The 21677-nt window shown below is 39.6% G+C and overlaps 1 protein-coding gene across 1 annotated transcript in view; it reads right to left on the bottom strand.

Annotated features, from left to right (window-relative positions):
• The window catches only part of spon1a (spondin 1a), a 94099-nt gene that overhangs the window by 60821 nt on the left and 11601 nt on the right, over positions 1–21677 (bottom strand). The window contains exons 4-6 of the mRNA XM_064336152.1: positions 15429–15502; positions 14797–14919; positions 9644–9792 (exon numbers count right to left, since the gene is read on the bottom strand). Coding sequence (XP_064192222.1) covers positions 9644–9792; positions 14797–14919; positions 15429–15502 — 346 coding nt within the window. The remainder of the gene's footprint in view (positions 1–9643; positions 9793–14796; positions 14920–15428; positions 15503–21677) is intronic.

The raw sequence follows: 21677 nt of genomic DNA on the forward strand, positions 1-21677 counted from the left end.
TACGCATAATCAGGAGGAAGAAGTATGGACAGACGTTAGAGGGTGAAAGTACCTTGTTGTGTCCTGAGGAAACCACAAATTCTCTGACTAACCAAAGGGATGATCCGAAGGCTGAAGAACTGGAGTCCGATTGTCACAGAATTATACGGTTTATACAGGCTACACCAAGGCTTTAAGACTAAGTGGCTCAGTCCCAGGGAAAGAATTCCAGTGGTATTAAATTGGCCGTCTATTGCAGCACTACCATGCCTCTTTGTAGGGAACAGTTTTGTGCTAATCTGTTAATGTGTGCACTGCCTCTTCAACATTGTGATGTAAATTCAACCACTTCAGTAAATATACATTTGACTTGGGTAATCTGATAAATACAGGCAGTACAATTTTCCTTGGATATAATGTAATGTAGGCCATCTTCACAGTGCACAAAGATGAGTATAAAAGTACAATTGAAAGTATTGAAATTTGTTATTACTGTTAAAGCACAACGCTACGGTGCATGGATGAGCCTCGAAGCCTCGGACTGAATCCGGGCCGTGCCAGTGCCGACCGTGGCCGGAAACTCCATAGGGCGATGCGTAATCGGCAACTACATCGCCCATGGGAGGGTTCAGTTAGGGGTCCGCGTTCATTGCTATTTAGCAAGCCTCACTGGTTTATCATGCACCCATAGATGCACAGTAAAGCCGCATATGAAAGCTCTTCCTCTACCTTCTTTCTGTAAGAACTTAGCTGTAGTTTGCAGTGTGAAAAGAAGCAGCCGGTGGCACCATATGTTTCAGAGGAGAACCGTGGATGTCTACACCAAATTGGCAGTGGGGTTCTCACACAAACGTGGCTGCGGTTGCAGAAAACTGGCCATTCCAAATTGGGGTGGGAATTGGAAATGCTGAGCTCCATGCTGTGTGCTAAATTTCTTTTAAAAATGAACTGTACTATTTTTTTAGTCTCTCTCAAATCGAGATTTGCACTTATTTTTTGTTTCATCTGTAACCATAAGCATTCGCATTGATGATCAAATATTTGATTACCTTCCAGAATCACATGATATTTCAAAAGCAATGTTGTGTAATATACTGAACTCATGCTTAAGGTGAGCCTTTTTGTAATAGCATAGTAAATCATTTTAAAGAGCTACTGTAGGTAAGGATGATATCTTCCTATTTGCATGTCAGTGAATGTATAGAATTTAGTTGCTTGACTGGGCTTGTTAACTGTTTTTAGAGGCTTGGTTTAAAGTCAGCTTTGGTCTTTTGATCACTGGCATCACTTGAAAAAAGTAAAATAATAGATTGCATGCTTCCTGCTGCAATGTAATAGTTTTTGGTTCTGCCTCTAATGGGGGTTCTTCATTGAGAGACCGACAATGAGATCTCCAGCAGAGGTGTGTATTGTTTTTTAATGGAGTCTTCAATTATATTAATAACTTTGCTGACAACCCCAAACAACAGTGCCAGGATCAAGATTTTTTTTAAATATCAAAGGCCAATCAATACAAGAAGTCTTTGACATAAAGACATCACTCCGCAAATTCAAAATCTGAGCTTTTGTTGCCTGTGTTCACAAAAATAACAGAATTAAGACCTTCTCCTGGAATTACATTCTGGCCCAGAGAGTATTTTTAATAACAAAAAACCGAGCTGGTACACACCAGGTTAGCTAAGAAAAATTTTCAACATAGATTTGTGTATGTGTGTGTGTGTGTGTGTGTGCACATTTGCATATGCATGTGCGTGTGTATGTGTATATGGTGTAAGCATCAGTGCATAGCTATCACCAAGACATCATACCCAAGAGAAGCCTAGGAACAAGCATGCCATGTGATTTTACAGCATTTCCAACAACAGAAGGGAAGGCACAGATGACTGAGGTATTAAACGGGGAAGAGCACAGAGCATAGAACATTTAAGAGACCTTGCAAAGGCAGATATCTCGGGTCAACAGTTTACTGCTTTCTGGGGGATGCACTGCACAGAGGAGACAAGCTATGAATGTTTTATCTGATACTGTTAGACTTTCTAAAGAATGGGAGAACCTGACAGTCACTCTGTGTGATATGCCTTTCAAACAACAAAGCATAACTGTTGTTGTCAGTGATGTTATTCATCACACAAGTCCACAGGCAAAAAAAAACATTTAAACTGCATTGAATTTGTTGGCCTTTTCTTTGTTAGCAATGACTAGAGAAGTCCAACGATGCCTGTGTTAAATGTTAAAATGAGTTTGACAATTGCATGTGGTGTAAATTAAATTTTATTATGGTGAGGTTAGCAATATGGCCTCCCTGTAGTTCTATATTAAAGCTTTTTATGGCTGGTGAAAAACACTAAAAATTACAGGAAATTTCAGTTCCAACACGAAATTGGAAGCATCTGTCACATTTCAACGGTCAGAGGCTTCCATTAGGAATGCAACTTCATAAGATTATTAATTATGGTGATGTCCCTTTGTAATAGCTAACTATGCTTCAAGTAACTAATTTAATTATGAAGGCTTCTTGCTAAGAATCGTGCTTGAAAATGCAAAGGAGATATACATGGCATACAAGTACATGCATCATAAATACACAACAGTTGATACCCCTAAGCAGAAGGACATAGTGCTTCACATTGAACTGAAACAGCCTGAAACAGCCCAAGGTTCCTTGATGGATTTGCAATCAAGGCCTGACCCCAAATTATTATATGGCGGCTGGTAATTTATGATCAATTTTAGAAGCCTCTTCTGACTTTCCACAGCCTCCAATTAGTTGTGCGGGCTCTCTCAGTAGACTGGAGATCAATGTTCCATGGTTTGAGGTTAAAACTCTCAAACCAAGGCCTCTTGCTGGAGATGTAGGCTCTGCATCAAAGCATGCTTCAAATTTTTCTCACTACCACACAGTGCAGTAGAAAAACAGACCTTGCTCTCACCATTGCTGAGAAAACAGCTATTTTAGTTGATTCTTTGGTTGGTGGTGGACAGTGTTGGAAGCTCCTGTAGTGAACTAAGTCCACTACTCCACAATGGAAGTAGTTAAGCTACAGCACAGCTTCAACTAAGAGTAAAGTAGTTAACAAAATCTACTTTTAAATAGTAGTTAGCTACATTGAAACTACGAAATGAAAAACACACAAATTAGGTCACCCATGGGTATGTTCCATGCTAGACGTTGGCTAACGCTACTCTTTAAATAACAACACATTAATTCATAAGTTAGTTCATTTAGCTATACATTTTTTTCCAATTGGATTTCAGGGGACTTATGTTAAAGTTTTCATGAATTCATGTTGTTCAATTTTAATAAAGAATGTCCTAACATTAGCTAAATAGACACATTTCTGACAACTTCTTGCTTGTTCATGATTACAGGAATACAAAGGAAGGAATCAAAAAAACTTACTAAGATAAAATAACCAGCTAAAATCTAATCATACTCCCCAAATGACACAGTTTGTATATTAAAATTCTAACAAAATGAGCCTTGGATGACTAAATAACTTAGCAGCCAATGAACCTCATGTCACAGTTGCACCGGCAAAATGATAATAGGGTATGGCTATGACACTGCAGACTCTGGCTCTCCATCCATGACCTCCTGCTTTCTTCTAAGGACTGTCTGCTGAGGAAAAAAATCTGGTTGGGAAGCACTCACAGCCCGCATTGATTTTCCCAGACCTCACTTTCATGCCAAATGACCAGAGAATGCAGACAATGTTCTACATGCCAGTTTGAGACAGCTGCATGGACCTATATGCTTATTATTATCGTTATTATTATTTTTGCAATTTTAATTAATTTTTAAAAGATTAGTTTGTTCCATAGCTTAACCCAAAGGAAAACATTGCTTTGTCCATGCTACCACGCTGTTTGATTTTTTTTTTTTTTTTTTTTACTTCTGTGCATACGGTTTTTAAGTGAGATTACTCGAGTTTGCAATGTTAAATTCATTTGTAAATAAAGGGTTCATTGCAGGAAGGTCAGACATGGAAGTATTATAGCTACACTGGTTCATTTTTCAGGGAATATCAAGCAATGAAAACTGGATGAGCTGGATTGTGGCATTACAACCATACACAAGAACTGTTATCTAACAGTTTCTATGCTGATTTTGAAAGAATGATAAATAAGACACACTGTTTTCCCACATGGGTCCGATTGTGCGTAATAAAATAATGTAGGACCATTAATGAAAGCTGAAATTCTCCAACGGTTATTTTAAAAGTTACATATGTTTACTTGTGGTTGGTAGTGGCACTTTAAGTGGAATAAACCTCTTATAGGGGAATTCCACCACAAAATAACATTTAGCTCATTTATCAGATCAAAGATCAAACTGATTAATACTCTTTGTGTGGCTGGCCAAAGTAATGTATGCACGGAGACATTGGCAGTGGCTCATTTTGGTAGAGGCCTACATCACAATGGCATACACCTCTACCCTTCCTCATTTTTAAAGAACTATAATGGGCGAGAAACCGCTGATGTAGGCAAAGGGGCGTTGATCAAACTCACGTCAAAAAGAGATTTGGGGTAGCTGCTGTTCCAACCGCAAAAAGGATTATCTTGCGAGCTACCTAGCGCAGTGGACCTACTTGCTCTTATGTGCTCTCTGTGGCCCTTTTTTGATGAGGATCCAACTAAAGCTGGCTAAGAGCTCACTTTGATGAAGAGGACAGCTGCTTCTCTACCAATGAAAGATCAATCAATGGTAGAATTCCCCTTTAAATTTGTGCTCTCTCTTTCAATTCATACACAGTTCTAAAGACAGTAATGCTCCTAGGCTTAGCCTGCGGCCAAATCACTACCCCCAGGCATGTGTCTAATCTGAGAAAATGGTTGTGTGTTGATGCCTGGTAAACACTACATCAGGGTTTCCCCCAGCACTTCATGGGAGAGGTGGTACGCCTCCCCAAAATTGGCCAGCGCCTCCCCTACCATAAAGAGAAACACACAGAAATAGCCACTTACTGCATTCTGTTATAACAGATAAAAAACAGGCTTCCGATTAAATTTACGATGTAACAACGACCTTCCATCTTTAAAAAACACCTACAGCCTGATTTACAAAGACTGTAGGTGCAAAACCTTTTATCGCACGCAAAATAACAACACAACCAATGATTGGTGCAAAACAAATGGCATCACTGAAGATTTTCGCGATGTAAAGGTCTTAGTCATTTGTAATTTTGTTGATTTTCTCAGAAATAAGTCATGACTTGATGTGATTGGATAAGATTAATAATAAACAAATAAAATGCTTCTAATAGGTGGTATGTGTCAGAATGCAATGGATTGAAAGCATTTTAGAATATTTTGTGAAATCCTGTTAATTTTTTCACACGACAGTTCCTGATTGTGTAATATCATGTTAATTAAAAAACTACATGTCATAAAGGATCTCATTAAAAAAAGTCAACTCTGACTAAAAAGCTCTGATCATGAGTTTACGACTTCAAATAAACCCTCAAATTACAGCCATAACAAAATTGATTCACTATCCACTTAATTTCTCATGATTTAAATTTGCAGAGAACAGCTTGTTCTGAGCTGGTGTGGTACTTTTTACTGGATTGTTGATAGTTGTGGCAAACTGTAAGGAAATTAAAACGGCTAAACCAATGTTTACCCGACTTTAGAAATCGCAACTATTAAGTTATGAGGAACTGTGCAATTTAGTTGTACCCTTTAATTTGTGCTTTATCCTGGTTTAGGACTCTGCCTTGTAGGCCAGGTTGATGTGTGACACCAGTAGGATTCTAATGACACAGATTTAAACAATATCAGTGCAGATATGAGTTTCCCAAATGTATATTCTTTAAGTTTTAGAAACTGAATACATACAAAACTGCATTTTTGTAGATGCAGGATGCATCCAACTTTTGATACCATTAATAAATATCTGCATATTACCAACAAAACTGAAAATCAAAATAGACACTTTTCAAGTTGTATACAAGTCATGACATTCAGGAGGAAGCCAGTAAACACATCACATTGTTTTTTTAAATCAAAATGATCAGCATGCATCAAACATTTCTACATTAAAACTTTAAGTAGTTACAAAGAGACTACTGGTATGAAACTTAATTTTTATAGGACGTGATTGGTAGAGAAGATAGCCAGCATGGGGCATATACTTCAGCAAATATAGAAAGTGGGACAGATGGCAGAACTGCCTTTGACTGTGACAAAGAGAATGCAAAACAAAAACCTCAAACAGAGCGTGGAAAACACTGTCGTGCCACCACACCTGACCGCCTTCTTGGCTCCGTAAAATGGGAGTCTGTCTGAACAGCACATTTCCACTTGGGCGCGCTAACTGACTGGTAGCATCAGTTTCAGATTAATTCCCAATTTTAGCAGCCCATACAGTGAGTCAGCATTTATAAAAGAGTTGTTTCCTTTCCCAGCTATATTACACCCTTCACCCCCACCCCCCCGCACCCCATTTTTGGAGGTAGATGGCCAAGGTCAGACACAGCTTTATAAAATGACATACAACACTCTTCCTACATTATATTTTCTTTCCCCAACATTGAGTCTGTGATGCACTGCCACAAAATAAAAAGTCGGACAACAGGATTTATTTAGGAAAGGCCTGTTTGGAGACACACAGTTGTCAGAGATGAACGACCACAGAAATGAGTGACATTTCCAACATGTTAATGGGATGTAACTTTTCAGAGTTCAGGATTCAGGGATGTTTACATAGAAAAAATAGGCAAATGCAGGGAGGAAACACTGCATTATATAAATGCTGAAATTCATAGTTTTTTACATTTTTATTATTACAGCGAACAATGACCCAGACTTGAACCACAACAAAACTATTTCTGTTCCATTTAACCAATTGTCTTTTCAGTGTCTGACATTTCCATTTCTTGATCATAATATTTAGCGAGATTCAAACAAAAAGCACTTAATTTAAATTCAAAGTAGGAAAACGAGATGTTACACTCTAACTAGCTTGCTCAACATGAATACATTGAAACAGACATTTTACATGTTTATGTTTATGTACATTTTTTGTTTATATCTTTGTTCAGAAGAAAATTTGCTCACCATAGTCTGCCGTCACTACTGGTAAATAGTAACCATCATTAGGTTACCAATATGGTGGCCACAACAATTTGGTCACATGATTAACACCAATAAATATTCAATCTCTAGTATACTACATTATACAGAGTAAATTATTTGCAGTACTGCTATGTAGTATGCAGGGTTGTTCAATTTATCTCTCAGCTCAATTCAAACATTGTCACAGTTACGAACTTAATAACATCACAATCACAAAAGGAAGTAAATAATTGCTGTAGTGCTTTCTTTCATCAAGAACAATCACAACATTTATTGATCCACCTACAAGAAGAAACAATAAGCAGACAGAGAAGTAATTGGAAATAAGATCATCCTTCAGTTTCTTCAGGAACTTGCACGCAAGCAGGTTCACCTAGCAGGCAGATGCCCTCATTCCAAATCTAGCCACTTCTCAACTGAAAACCTGACCTATTCCCCTTGAAAATCAGACCCAGGGAAATGGTAAAGAGTAATGCTCATGTTATTCCTTAGTGGTTTCAACTTGTTATTTTGCCCACAGCACCCAAAAACAATTTAAACACAGTCATCTCACCTGCAGCCACACTTTTTCACATGGCTGTATTCAGGAATTTTAAAAACTCAAGCCCTTAGAAAGAAAACCAAAGAGTGTATCGTATTCTTTTTTAATTGAGATTGCTGAGATATGCGCACAGGTCCCAGTGTGCGTTGAAATAATTGACTTGTTTGGACTTGCTGGTGGAGGTGCGCTCTCTGAGGCTTACCAAAATTGAGCTCAGAATGTTGAAGATAGTCAGACGTGCACACAGATTCTCAGATTCTCCACACTGTATCTGGTATTACTGTCACACTGCACCCCACATGTATACTAATAAACACACACTAACATGGACAACTCCATGTTGCTGTGGTTTTTAGCAGTCGCTGACATTATGTGAAGGCAATCAGTAGAATGCAAATAAGCTAATATGATTCATGACCATCAAAACAACACTCCTGGAACACCCCAGTAGAACAATCAACAACCCTTCAAAAGGGTGACTTGATTTTCAGTCAGAGAGCAAGAAATCCCATAGTGTACTACTTCAGTTGTGTTTATAAACGAAAGCCTTATACTTTTTTAATGCTAAGAACCAAAGAGAACAAAAGAAATTGGTACAGAAAACAAAAAAAAATAGTAACTTGAGTATTGCTAGTTGGGCATTGTTACCAGTGAATATATTTAGTTGCCTAAAAAAAAAACACTAGCTGCCAAGCACACACACGTCTTGTGAGAATACAATATGAGAGATTGTGTTTTTGTTGTTTTGCTACTGCCAAGAGATTTTCCGAGGAACAAACTTTCTTTGGAATCTTCAGAAGAGCATTTGCTGTGATGCACAGATAGAAGCACACAGGAAATGGGCTTTTTATCACAGCATCTCAATCTAGACAATTATTTTGCACTCAGTAAGCCCTTCTTCTATAAGTACAGGCAAGAGCTCTAAGAGAAATCACATTACTGGCCAGCCATTATTAAACCCTTATCACTTACAAAGGTTAAAACCATAAAATATAATGAAACGAATAAGACATGTTTGTCCTCACCCACCCATTGCCATTAATGTCATCCGACTGGCATATGAATACGTGTTGGATTCAACTGAAAAATGGAAACTGGTGTACGACTGGGGTACAGTCCATTGTCCATCAATCTGAAACGCATTAAGTAATCCTACTACCTGCGAGTTCCTACGATGTCATGTGAAAGACAAATGGGAGAATGGGGGATATGAACCTTTCTGTCTGACATTTCAGAATCCCTCCAAATCAGCCGCTGTTCCTCATTCTGATTAATTTGAGACCATTTCAGACGCTGCACATGGTCTCACATGTAGCGCCATTTAATGATCCTGCACTTCTCGTCTCAATACAGCTGCCTTTCCTGTGCTCTACGTGCTGTCATCCAGACTCTTTCAAGGACAGGAAATTAACACTACACCACAGCAGTGTAAAGGTTGGCAGATACTGGCAGATGTATCTATTAAGGAACATGCTAGTAGCCCTTCCATTAACACATTAACCTCTGATGTAAACATACAAGTTATTCTCAGACAAGGACACACAAGCAGCACAGGAACAGACTTGCCTCATTATAAACTGCTTTGTCCTGTAGAAAGAATGGCACAAAGTAGGCAAATCCTGGATGGGGCACAGGCACACACACACACACCCACACCAACAGACACAAGCAAGCACGCACACACACGCACATGCATGCACACGCACACATGCACACACATATGGACACACCCAGACAGAGAAATTGACATGCCTGATACCATGTCTTTTGATTGGCTGATGGAACTCCATGTGGACACAGCAGGGGGAACATACCCCACACCGACAGAGATAGATTAAACCCCTGGGGTTTTGAGACAACAGAACCCCCCAATACACCCATTTCTGTCATCCCTAGCAGATGAGGGAAGCTTGAACTTTTGAAAGAAGAAAAATAACACACCACAGCAGGCACACAAAATGTATGACTTTACCCCACACTCAAAAAATAGTTATCTGAACACAGCAATAAGCTCAATCGAATGGTCTTTGCTTGTGGGCCTACCTTCTGGCGAATCTCCTCCTCCATTTTAACAGGAGATCCCAGCTCAGCCACCTGCTTCACCCCCTCGCTGGCATAGCCCCCGTACTCCCAAGGTATGTAGTCCTTCGAGTGGGACGCTCCAATGATGGCGGACCAATGATTGGCACGCCCTGTTGAGACATCCAAGGCCCCATGTTAAATTTACAGCGTCACATAAGTGGCTTGTTTATATAAAAAATTCCATTCAAACAAAATACTGCAACGCATAGTATGTGTTATGTCCTGTAATAAAATGTGAATATAAAATGTTTATGCATTAGGTGCATAACAATTATGGTATTAATGCATTACATTAAATCTTTTTTAAGGCATTACATTAAATCAACCACATCTTCCAAATGGCATATATACATGTGTACTCAATGAACTGGGGAATGTCATTTATAAACCAGTGACAGGTATTTTATGTAATCTCTAAAGACTGAAGAAATACTAGATGACTGGAAGTAAGACACTATGACACAAATATATATGAAAGGAAATCGTATCCGATCCAGAAAACTAAAAGCCTGGTCTAACTTATGAAAACAATTAAATCTGTCATTGGGGACAAGTTGGATTATTCCTTGAAAGAAACAGTATCTTCGGGGAGAGTCAATTTGATTTTGTAGGGGGAAGTCATGCTTACCAAACATTAAGGATTTATCTGAGGAAGCCACATATTGTTTTGATTTGATCCAGGCATGCCTCAAACCAGGAGAATATGATATCACATATTTGGACTTCCAAAAAGTATTTAAATACCACGTACAGTAAGAAACATTGTAAAACGGCAATCAGCATGAATTACAGGGGATATTTCACAGTAGGCCTGGATTTGACCGTTGAGGTAGAATATGAAGAGGAGGTATTGTAACTGTAGGAGGAAACATATCTGAGGAATGTGCTGTGGGAAGTTGGAAGCCACAGGGATTAACATTGGGACCTCTGCCTTACTTTATTTATATAATGGCTTTGACCTGCTTTTCCTTATTTACATAAATTATCTTCTTGATAGGGACCTTAGCAGCAAAGCCTTTTTCAAACAGAGGGGAATCAACAAAGGCAGTGTGAAAACCTTGAAAAAAGTCACATGACGGAGTGACACCCCTGGGAGGGAGATGTGGCAGTTCCGGGAAACACTGTCGTTAGCCTCTTGGAGAGAGAGAGAGAGAGCGCACCCACACCAACACGAAATGAAATTAATCAAACATCTTTACCCTTTCCCGTCATGGGTTCCGGGAAAAAACAATTAACTAAAACAACAAACTGAAATAATAAAGACAAAAGAAAGTAAAACTGAGCGACAGCTTTTCCGATGCGCTGGCCAACTTTTCAGCTGCCAGTTTCTTTCTTCGTCACTTTGTTACATTACAGGCATTTAGCAGACGCTCTTATCCAGAGCGACTTACACAACTTTTTACATAGCATTTTACATTGTATCTATTTATACAGCTGGATATATATACTGAAGCAATTTCGGTTAAGTACCTTGCTCAAGGGTACAACGGCAGTGTCCTTACCCGGGAATCGAATCTGCGACCTTTCGGTTACAAGTCTAGTTCCTTACCCACTGTGCTACACTCCGTCCTTTGTGTGCAGATAAACAAAACCCTGAGACTCGGTGTGAGCTCCCGATCTCGGTACCAAACCGTGGAGAGGGACACACCTTTAAGCACCTGGGCTGATTAGTTAACTCAACCCAGGTGCGTGTGCTCTTTCCACCATCCAGCGTTGCCAATCCGGTTCACTGCCGGACCAAATGTCACAGTAATGTTCCGCATGTAGGACATAAAATATTAAAACAAAAACATGTTATAGAAGGAGCAAGCCTAGCATGTGTTCGATTAGATAAATACTTACAACACGCAGTCTAGACATTGTGCTGTAGCACTGTGCACTATGCGCTAGCACTATGCAGCAAAATGGCAAGCAGGATGCTGGGATATGTAGCTAAAATTATTTAGTATAAATCAAAGGACGCTATACTGATGTTAAACAATACCTTTATCAGATTCAGTTCATAATTCATAGGCAGACGAAGTGGGCATAGTTGCTAACTTAGGTAAATTCCACACTGATATCAGGAAGTGCCTTTTTACAGTGAGTAGGCAGCTGCTGTGGTCATGTTGTAGAGACCCTCAGGGTCTTGAAATCCAGGCTTTACCCAGTGCTGGTTATTCTCACAGCAAGAGGGTACTGAGTTCCAGCCCTGTTCGAAGGGCCTTTCTGTGTGGAGTTAGCATGTTCTCCCTGTGGGTTCTCCGCCAGGTACTCTGGTTTCCTCCCACAGTCCAAAGACATGCAGTAGGCAGCTGAAGCCTAAACTGCCTGTAGGTATGAATGTGTATGAGAATAGTGTGTGGGCCCTGTGATGAATTGGTGACCTGTTCAGGGTGTATCCTGCCCTGCCTCTCACCCACTGCATGTTGGGATAGGCTCCATCCACCCCCCCTTGAATATAAATACATGGATGGATGTTTTTATTGCATAATCATATATAATACCACATGTATATATCATGTGGCATATATCTGGCATGTATATCGTATCTCAACCAAGGGGCTGAATTGTACTGGTCGGGTTTAGTATACGACACTAAATATTAACAATCCTGACACAACAATTGAAAACTATCCCCTGGCTGTGTGACTTCACTAGAAAATTATGATTTACTAGCACTAACATCTGAGGTATTCACAGTCTCCCACTGAGGCATCATTACATTTTGTCCCCTCTATCCCACTGTGCCACTGATTATATTAATCACTGCCCACTTTCCACAGTCCTTGTCAACAGCCCCAAGGAACATTCGCCCTGTCTCGGCCGAAGAGAACGTTCCTTTGCTACCACACGATCTGTATCAGTGTTATGTCTCATAAATAATGAACAGCCGTCTCTGCCTTTGGAGAGTAAAAAACTAGACACCACTGTCACTCAAACTCAATGAAGCAATGATCTGCCAGGTTCTGGCGCAGGAAGATATGACCATGGCATCGTCAGCGCCAATACAACGTATCAAGATCTCTATCAAAATAGGCACATTCTGACCCCTGACTGATTTCTACTTGCCACTTGGTTGTATGTCAAAAATAAAATAAATAAAGGACAAGTGTTCTCTCACTACATCTGTATGTTTTTCTACAATACATCCTCTCATGGAAATATTCAAATGTTTCCTTTAGAAAATTTCAAAACATAATAATTCCAGTTGAGTATTATTCTTTAAAGAATATTAGCTTTTCAGAAATATGTTCAAAACTTCAAAAATGTCTCTTCTCTCACCTCTTTTATTTTAAGCCTGTTGTGGGGTCTAATTTTAACTAGCAAGCACTTGTTCATATTTGGAAACTCAGGTAAGGTAATGACTAAAATATGAAATATATTTTATTTGACACCATATCACTGGAGAACAGTCACAAATCAATGTTGAGCCCTGGTCATAAAACATTTACACCAACCTATAATAAATAATTAAGGAATTTATAAGCACACACTGACCAGGACACAAACACGAACACACATGCACACACACACACACAGACACACACACACACAGTTTTTTTTATCCAAGTTGTCCAAGCACACCCAGCCATTGGAAATCTATATTCATATTTTTTTCTTTCACCTCATTTTAAGTCATAATTTCCATTAAGGATTTTAGAACACATTGATTTTTTGCAGCTGCAAATTCAATACAACACAGAAATTCAATAATACACAGAACAAAGCGTTCACCTGTGGTCCGCCTAGTGTTAATTAGACTTCTACAAAGGAATGTACAAAAATTTAAGGCTTTTTAATGGATACTGCATTTACCCAGAACCAATGGTCCATTGCAGTTTTACACCTTTTTGGTCATTTGTGAAATGTACACCATTTTAATGGGCTCAGCATCAATACAAATTGCATTTAGAGACTGAGTTAAGATTAGTGTTGTTGAGGCAATATACTTGGTGTGCACAGATTTTTATAAAATCTTTATTCTGTAAAAAAAGCACGGCAGCACTCTCTCGTTCCATTAGCAGGTCTCTAAGAACGTTCTTGCAGTCTTCATAATGTTGCTCCACCACAACTGACTGTATACAAATCCTTAGAATATTTAACAAATGCTGTATAATGATATCTTCTTACATCCATTCTATCCGTGTCACATCTCTGTTGTACTATTATGTACCAATGCTGGCTTTTCTTGATTAATGACAATACAGCTCCTTCCTGTCGCCACAGAGTTTGTGGAGATTTATTTATTTAAAGTTGTGACCATCTAACCTTCACTCGCACATTCTCCATATCTCCTCTCTGTTTCCTTAGAATTGCATTTGTGGTTAGGTTTTGACTCAGTACAGTAGCATTGTGTTACTCCTCTTTTACACATCTTCATGACATCTCACTGACCTTGGACCATTTTGCTTTGACTGCGGAGGGCAGCAGTGTTCCATGCAGGTTATCCCCATTATCCAAGACCATAAGCATATGCTTCAAACAATCACCATCACCTGCACCCTTTCTTTCAATTGGTCCTCAGTGTTAAAGAATGCCAGATGTAGATCGGGAAAGTGTAAACCACATCTCTCCCCATAGAGGCGCAGTACTGTTTCACAATAGCATTTTATGAATACATTGTATTAACATACCTACTTCCTTCAGGCAAAGGTCGCACATATTATAGTATATGAAAATACTTTGTTGTTTGTTGTTACCATCAGAAAGTATTTCTGCACTGACATTTATGGTATAAAATGTATTTTAAAGTGTTTAAGCACAAATACACAATACATTATCACATATATAATTATAAAAATGTACGCTTTTTAACAGCAAATACTGGTATGCTTTGGCAGCACTGGCTACACAGATTCACCACCACCGCATTTATGAAGCACTCCCCCGCATGGGTGAATACATTTTCTCGCTATTCTGTCTCATAAGCCCATACATTACATGCAAGGTCTTTCTCTAGGTTTATCTCACACTGGGACGCTGTTCCAATCGTTATATTGATCCTGGTGTGGGTACTGTACGTGCCTTCAGTAATCCCAAGTCTTGATTTGTACCTATTTAAACTATTTCAAGGTTAGCCACACAGCGGGGGAGACCCCAGGCAGGAGAACAGGAGATCATGCGGTACTTACTGGGGTAGTCTTTCGGGTGGACCTTCTCTGACCAGTTCCCAAAGAATGTGACTCTATACTTGGCTGTCCCACAGGCACAGCACTCCGACTGGGGTCTCTGTGTTGCCTCCGAGAACAACAGGTCTGAAACAGCACAGGGTTGTGGTCATTGGAAAGAGGTCGCCACAGTGTGAGCTACGCACTTGCCAGTGACTCCAATCGAATGCACAGTAGTTAAATCAATTGCATTGAATTGAAATCAATTTCATTTGTATAGCACTTTTTACAAAGGGCATTGTCCCAAAGCAGCTTTACAGATATCTGGGCCTGAACTAATTTAACCAACATTCAATTGCGTAGAATTCTTTTTTTGGAATGGTTTGTGCAATCATACGCATCTCATCTAACCAGAGCATACAAATAGACTGACCCAAATGGAGGAATTTGCTCATTTTGAAGCATGGCAATCATCTAAATTTACTGGAGAAGCTGCAATTTATGTGACACACCAATCAAGCACTTCACCAGTAATTACATCTTCATGTTAAGATCAAGCATTTTGCGCATTATATTGAAATACAGCTCGCCTTCTGATTTGTGCCATTAAATCTACAGAATGTATCTGACACTTGTCTCCACAATGAGATTCTTACCTTTCTCACACATCTTGTAAGTGAGGGAGCCTTCATCCTGGAAATAAATGATTCTCTTCTGCACAATGCTTGCCCTGCAGAGGAGAAGAGTCACTGCTAAGGCTGCAATTAAATCACATTGCTTCCTGGCAATCAAGTGCACCAATCTGACAAATTGTGAGCCCAAAGCAGCATATGCTTACTGAATAACATGCTCAGAGGGAGGTCATGATTCCTGAAAATGGGCACAGCTGTGTGATGAATATTTTGATTCCCTCAGCTGTGGATAAATGCATTTTGCACAGGGACATTTTGCGGTTGACTATTTATACCCACAACTGGAAATAATTTCAGGTGACAGCCTGGAAGTCTTTTCAAGATGTCTTTGCAAGAAATTCAAATGACTCATTTTGAATAATTCAACTCTAATTCATTGTATTTGACTTGCCAGTAGGAGGGGGATTCCTGGTGGAGTTGTCGGTTTTATGATATTGTGTCAAACAGTAACTTTGACAGTTATGTGGATAGGGCAAGCTCAAACAGCATTGTTCTTCTACAAGAGATTAAGATCATAATAATAAAAATAATAAAAATAATAAGATCAAAATAATTTGAGGACTCCAGAAATCTAGATTCAGACTCCGGCAGTGATGCCCAAGGGGTCTTGTTGACAGACAATAATTAATCGATTCCCCCCAGTTCAGTGTGCTGTGGCTGTGAGTCTTTGTCGATACCTGTTCATCTTTTTAAAGGAGCAAAGGTATCACGGACAAGAAGCACACATGAAGGCATTCTAGGACATGTCCGAATCAATTCAGAAAACAAATAACCAGACAGGAACAGTGACATCCAGTAAATCAAAAATCAAACCGACAGACCACATGTCCATCTCTGTCTGAGAAAGTTTTTGAAAATTTCAAGGTTTGGTTGGTAAAACAGGTCATGTCCTGTCAATACTTGAGTTGAGGAGGAGCCATGAACTGTATATTTAAATACACCCCACAACATGTACCAAGTAATTGGCATAAAGCAAAAACCTCCTGGGTGGTGACTACAGCGAAAGCACTAGTCCTTGGAGCAGTGGCATAACGAAGAATCCAAAATTGAATCCTGGCCATGCCAGGGCCAAATGTGACCAGTCCCACGGTCATCTGGGGAAGGAAGATTTCACTCCAGAGGGCATTCCCCACCTCATCACGCATTTATCAATTTTGTATGTAATCTGCATTCAGCCTGCACCTATGGCGCAATGACTGCACAGCTCAGCTGGTGGACTGTCAAGCGAGAAGAATCCAGGGCTGGCTTTATGCATTACTAAAAATATATACTCTGATTTACTGTTTTGTAATATATCTACATCAAGGAATCTAAGTCTGCACATAGAAACGTCTTACTGCTGTTTCAAATTTATTGAGCTTCAGTGAGGTAATCACTAGCACTTGATAAGATTGATGTTATTGCACTTTTTTTCTATTGAATTTTTAAAAGTTTATCTGCTATACCAGTGCACTCAAATATAACAATGTTTATTGTGGCAGTACTTCATATAGTGACACTTTGTTTTATTCATATATATTGTTGTTCACAGCATTATAATTAGCACTATTCTGCAAACCGCTCAGGATAAGAGCATCTGCTGAATGAATAATTATAAATGTACTGTAAGTCCGTACAGCTCAATTCATGATTTTTACAGCCAGGCTCTTAGGGGTTATTACCACATTTAGTGGGGCCCTGGCATCAGCCCTGGTCTAACTGATTACTTCCAATAAGGATATTTACAGTCCCCTGGGTAAGGTCCATAAGGCTGCAGGTTCTGACATCATTTCCTGTGCTAGGATTGGGTGACACCTCCCTAAGGAAATGCCATAGCTGGATGAAACTCCTTACTTTCTATTTTCCCCTCTTCAACTGCCACCATTTTATAACTCTCACACAACAAAATATGCTCTAAGGACCTTTTAAAAGGGTTCTTTTTATTTGTGGAACTTATATGATATCTCTCATCTTCAGTTAAAAAAGAGGCATCAATTCATGCATCTGTGCAGCCAGGAAACCCAACTGCACAAGGAGGAAATTATTGCTATATAACTATTCCAGTAGGAAGTAGCACAGTTACAGTGGTACACCCAAATTCACATGGCAGAGGTTTCTTTTATTGGAATAATACCAAGACTGGACCGGGAAACACATCAAAGTGCTATCATCTTCATTTCCTTATATGGCTAAGCAGACAGATGAGAAGAATTACATTCATCATAGTCATGGATTGGCGTGTTAAAGGAAATGCAAATCTGGTAGGAGGGTTCAGAAGAAGAAATGAGGTGTACGGAAAAAAAAGGTTGCATAAGCTTTTAAATGCCTAACCAGCGCATATTTTATTCTTCCTGATTTAATTCAATCTCACCTCAATTTCACATTTCTCCACAATGAAAAGCCTCCCTACTTTTAGGGTGAACAAGCAATTAACCACAGTAATGGTTGTTTAACATCTAATTTAAATTATATCAATTATATGCAGCTAAGGCCAAATTTACTTTTCTAGCATAACACTTTCGGAACTAATCACCGTAAGCAGAAGACATTGTGTGTGTGTGTGTGGGTGTGTGTATGTGCGTGTGGTCGTGTGTATGTGCGTGTGGTATAACCGCAGATGCGCTCACACATGTATAATTGATTTTTCTGGTATAGAGAACACCATTACTAATTATTTATTTTTGTAAAAAGCAGGCTTGTTTCCTTACCTAATGAGAAAGTTAAAACCTAAATGAATTATACATGTTGTTTGAAACAACTGTGATCATTCTGCAATAGTGTGTGCTGTATCTGCAATGTTAAAATTAATTAATTAATGAATTTATTTTGAAAAACCAAAGCATTGTCAGCTATTCATAACATGTGTGCAAGGTGCTTCTATGCATGTGTGCTTTTGTGCATGCAATATTCTTACATGTGTGTAGTTCTGTGCATGCACATGTGTGTACATATGTGTTTGTGGCATTTGGTCAGCTGGAGAAGTAGATTGGTCTCGGTCACGTTGGCTGGTGGGGAGAGCACACGCACCTGGGTTGCATTAACTAATCAGCCCAGGTGCTTAAAGGTGTGCTGCTCTCCACAGTTTTGGGCCGAAACCAGGAGCTCACTCCAAGAGCACGTTTATGATTTTTGTTTGTCTTATTTTGGAGTTTTGTTTTAGCAGGCAAGACCAAGAAAGTAATCCAACACTGAAAAGTAGGAGGAGCTTGTCTGGTTTGAAAGCGGGCCAACTACAGGTGGCGCACTAGAAAGCGGTCGCGCCATTTTCCTTTCTTTTGTCTTTGTTGTTTTAGCTTGTTTTAGTGTGTTTTTGCCTGGAAGGGTGAAGATGGTCGTTTATTTTATTTTGTGTTTGTGTGGGTGTGTTTGTGTTTGTTTGTGCGCTCTCTCTCTCCATGCGACAACCAACGGTGTTTCCCAGTACTGCCGCATTTCCCTCCCAGGGGTGCCACGCTGGCGTGTTACAGTGTTTTTAGAGTCCATTCCTTCAAGACGAAATAAAAACAAACGTAAAAATGACTGCATATATTAACTTCAACAAAACACTACATCTAACCATGCACTTGTGTTTTTCTGTCATGTTGCAATTAAGCATTATAATCTGCAACCAGACAGGCCACACCCCTTCTGTATTTTTTCCATTTTATTGAGATGGGGGAATAACAGAACTTTACAGATATAAATGGAATCACAATACAGAAAGTACTACTATGCTGGCTTCACTGAGCCAAGGAAATAGAAGTAAGAGGTTTCTGCCAATCAAAATTAGTTTTCTGGCTCTGATTTATTGGTCAAAACACTTTTAAAGTACCTGCCATTTCATGCTAAAAGCTATATCGCGCATTAAAACCTGTATTTATTGTGAAGTTGGAGATGGGCAAATACTTTGCAAATGGTAAATTACCTTGCTCTTTTTAAAAAAACAACCAGCTCCAGCCCAGGCACCACAATTTTCAGGCCACATCTTTTCCTCTTGTATGTTTTGGTCTTTAAAAGTTTCAAGTCTTGATTTAAATGGCTTAAATCTGGTTTTACTGAATTGCATATGTCCATAAATTTGTTAAGTGTGTTTGGTTGACTCTAACATCTAGAGCAGAGGTGGGCCGTATCTGTTTCTGGTTTCCCTGCCAACTTCTAGTTTTAATTACTTAATTAGCCATAACGTTTATGCCATCTTACATTTCGGCTACATTTCTTGACAAGCGCATGAATGATAGCCAAAGACTGTTCTTGTGTCCCTATATGAAACATTTTACAGTGACCTAATCTACGAGTGAACTAGTGTTGATGGATACAGCTAAATAGCTCATTTAGCCAGGGTAATTGGTGGGAAAAAAACCAGCATGCCCACTGGACCTCCTGGCTGACCTGACCTTCCCATACCTGCCCTATAGCAGGGGTCAACAGCTAAGCATGGCCTCGGGCCAATATATTTTTTTAGTTATTAGCTGGTGGGCCAGAACATAGCCGTTCAATTAATAAGCCATTAGGCCTACACTACTAATTTCACATAAAGGTGTTGCTGACATATCTGAGCAGGAGATATGATTTCAATCTGATAAAATTGTCAATATCTGTTTAATTATCATTGCATCTCTTTTCATTGATTGGTGGAGATTCTGGGGGATGTGTTGCTGTCAAAATGAGGCCATTAGGCTACTGTGTGATAGCTCAGTCACATCTTCTAGCAAAATACAACATTCCTCTCAAATAATCTCAAGAGAAATGTGAAGGCTATTGCCATTAGAGGTCTGCATCGGGCTAGACCCAAGCCCACCTAAGCCTGATGTCTGTATGGCACGACCCAAACCAGCCTGACAAGCGCTAGCCAAATTTTAAGCATAAATACAGCACAGTGGATAAAACAACAAGCCAACATCACCACACAGCAAAACAGGAAATAATGTAGCATGTCCCTGCATTATTTTATTATTCATGATGATCGGAACAGGCTTGTCAGTTAGCTTTACTGACGATTTTCCTTCTGGTAAATGTGACATTAATATGTTTGTCACTGTCAGTTGATCAGAACAGCACCTACCAAAGTAGAAGACTGCAAATGGAAGCTTTGGGCCATTGTTGCCAATCACTGTTAACAGCTGGCAGAAGAGTTGGGCCTAAAAATAGACCCAATACCCAATCAGAGCATACCTTTGGGCCCCATTGGACTCGGGTGAGGATGCAGACCTCTGATTTGCATCATTGGTCAGAGTATTTAATAATCTTTTTTATTTATTTATTTATTTATTTTAAGGGTAAGGCACGTGGGGGGATTTGGCAGCCCAAAAATTTTTGATGGAGGGGGATAGATTTTCCCCGTGGGCTGCCAGTCGCTGATCTAGGCCTGCGTATTTAGTATTTATCCCTATCTGACTTCATACTGGCATCATTAAAAACAAACGCAACACTTAAACAGTTTTGCATTTAATTAAAAAAACATTTTAATTGGCATGTTTAGTTTCAGGTTTGAAGTGAGTGTTGGGCCTAATGGAATCCAGCAGTGTGTTTACACTCAGGTGAAACAATAGATTCTCTGCTGCCATTTTATAACATGGTCTCTCACTCTCTCCCTCTCTCTCTCTCTCTCCCTCCTTCCCTCCCTCCCACCCTCCCTCTTATGAAAATGGCTGTATCCTTGGCTATCTGTCATTCATCTACATGTAAAACCTGATCTATACTTCTGCGTTGAATCTACGTAGAGCCTACGCCATAGCCTACGCAAGTGGCCAACGCCGTTGTGAGCATTTATAGTTGTGCGCTGGTCTGTCTGTGTCGCTCTCCAATACACCGCCAAAACGCTAGTTGGAAATGCGTAGGAGGAAATGCGATGCTACCAAGCGAACCAATCACAGTTGTTGCGGTCTGCATCGCCGCAACGTGTAGTTACATTTCTGGGGAGGTGCACATCAGGCTATGGCATAGGGAACATACCTACCATACCTACGGCGTAGACTCAATGCAGAAGTATAAATCAGGTTTAACACACCACAAGTGGAGGGGAAACCGTAAGCTATAAGCTGATTTATGTCCACCTCCATTACTGAAGAGTAATACAGCACTGGCAGGCCCCATAGAGTCCAAATGGAAGAACAGAGTAGTGGTAGATGGAGAGAAAAGAAGTTGCATTTGTCATGGAGCTCACATCACTCATCCTGACAACTGTACAATAAGATACATAAATAAAAATGTCTGACTTTATTAATATACTTTCAAATATCGCAACACCAAAAGAAA

This window comes from Anguilla rostrata, chromosome 5, assembly GCF_018555375.3.
Source record: "Anguilla rostrata isolate EN2019 chromosome 5, ASM1855537v3, whole genome shotgun sequence".
In the NCBI taxonomy this organism is placed as follows: Eukaryota; Metazoa; Chordata; class Actinopteri; order Anguilliformes; family Anguillidae; genus Anguilla; species Anguilla rostrata.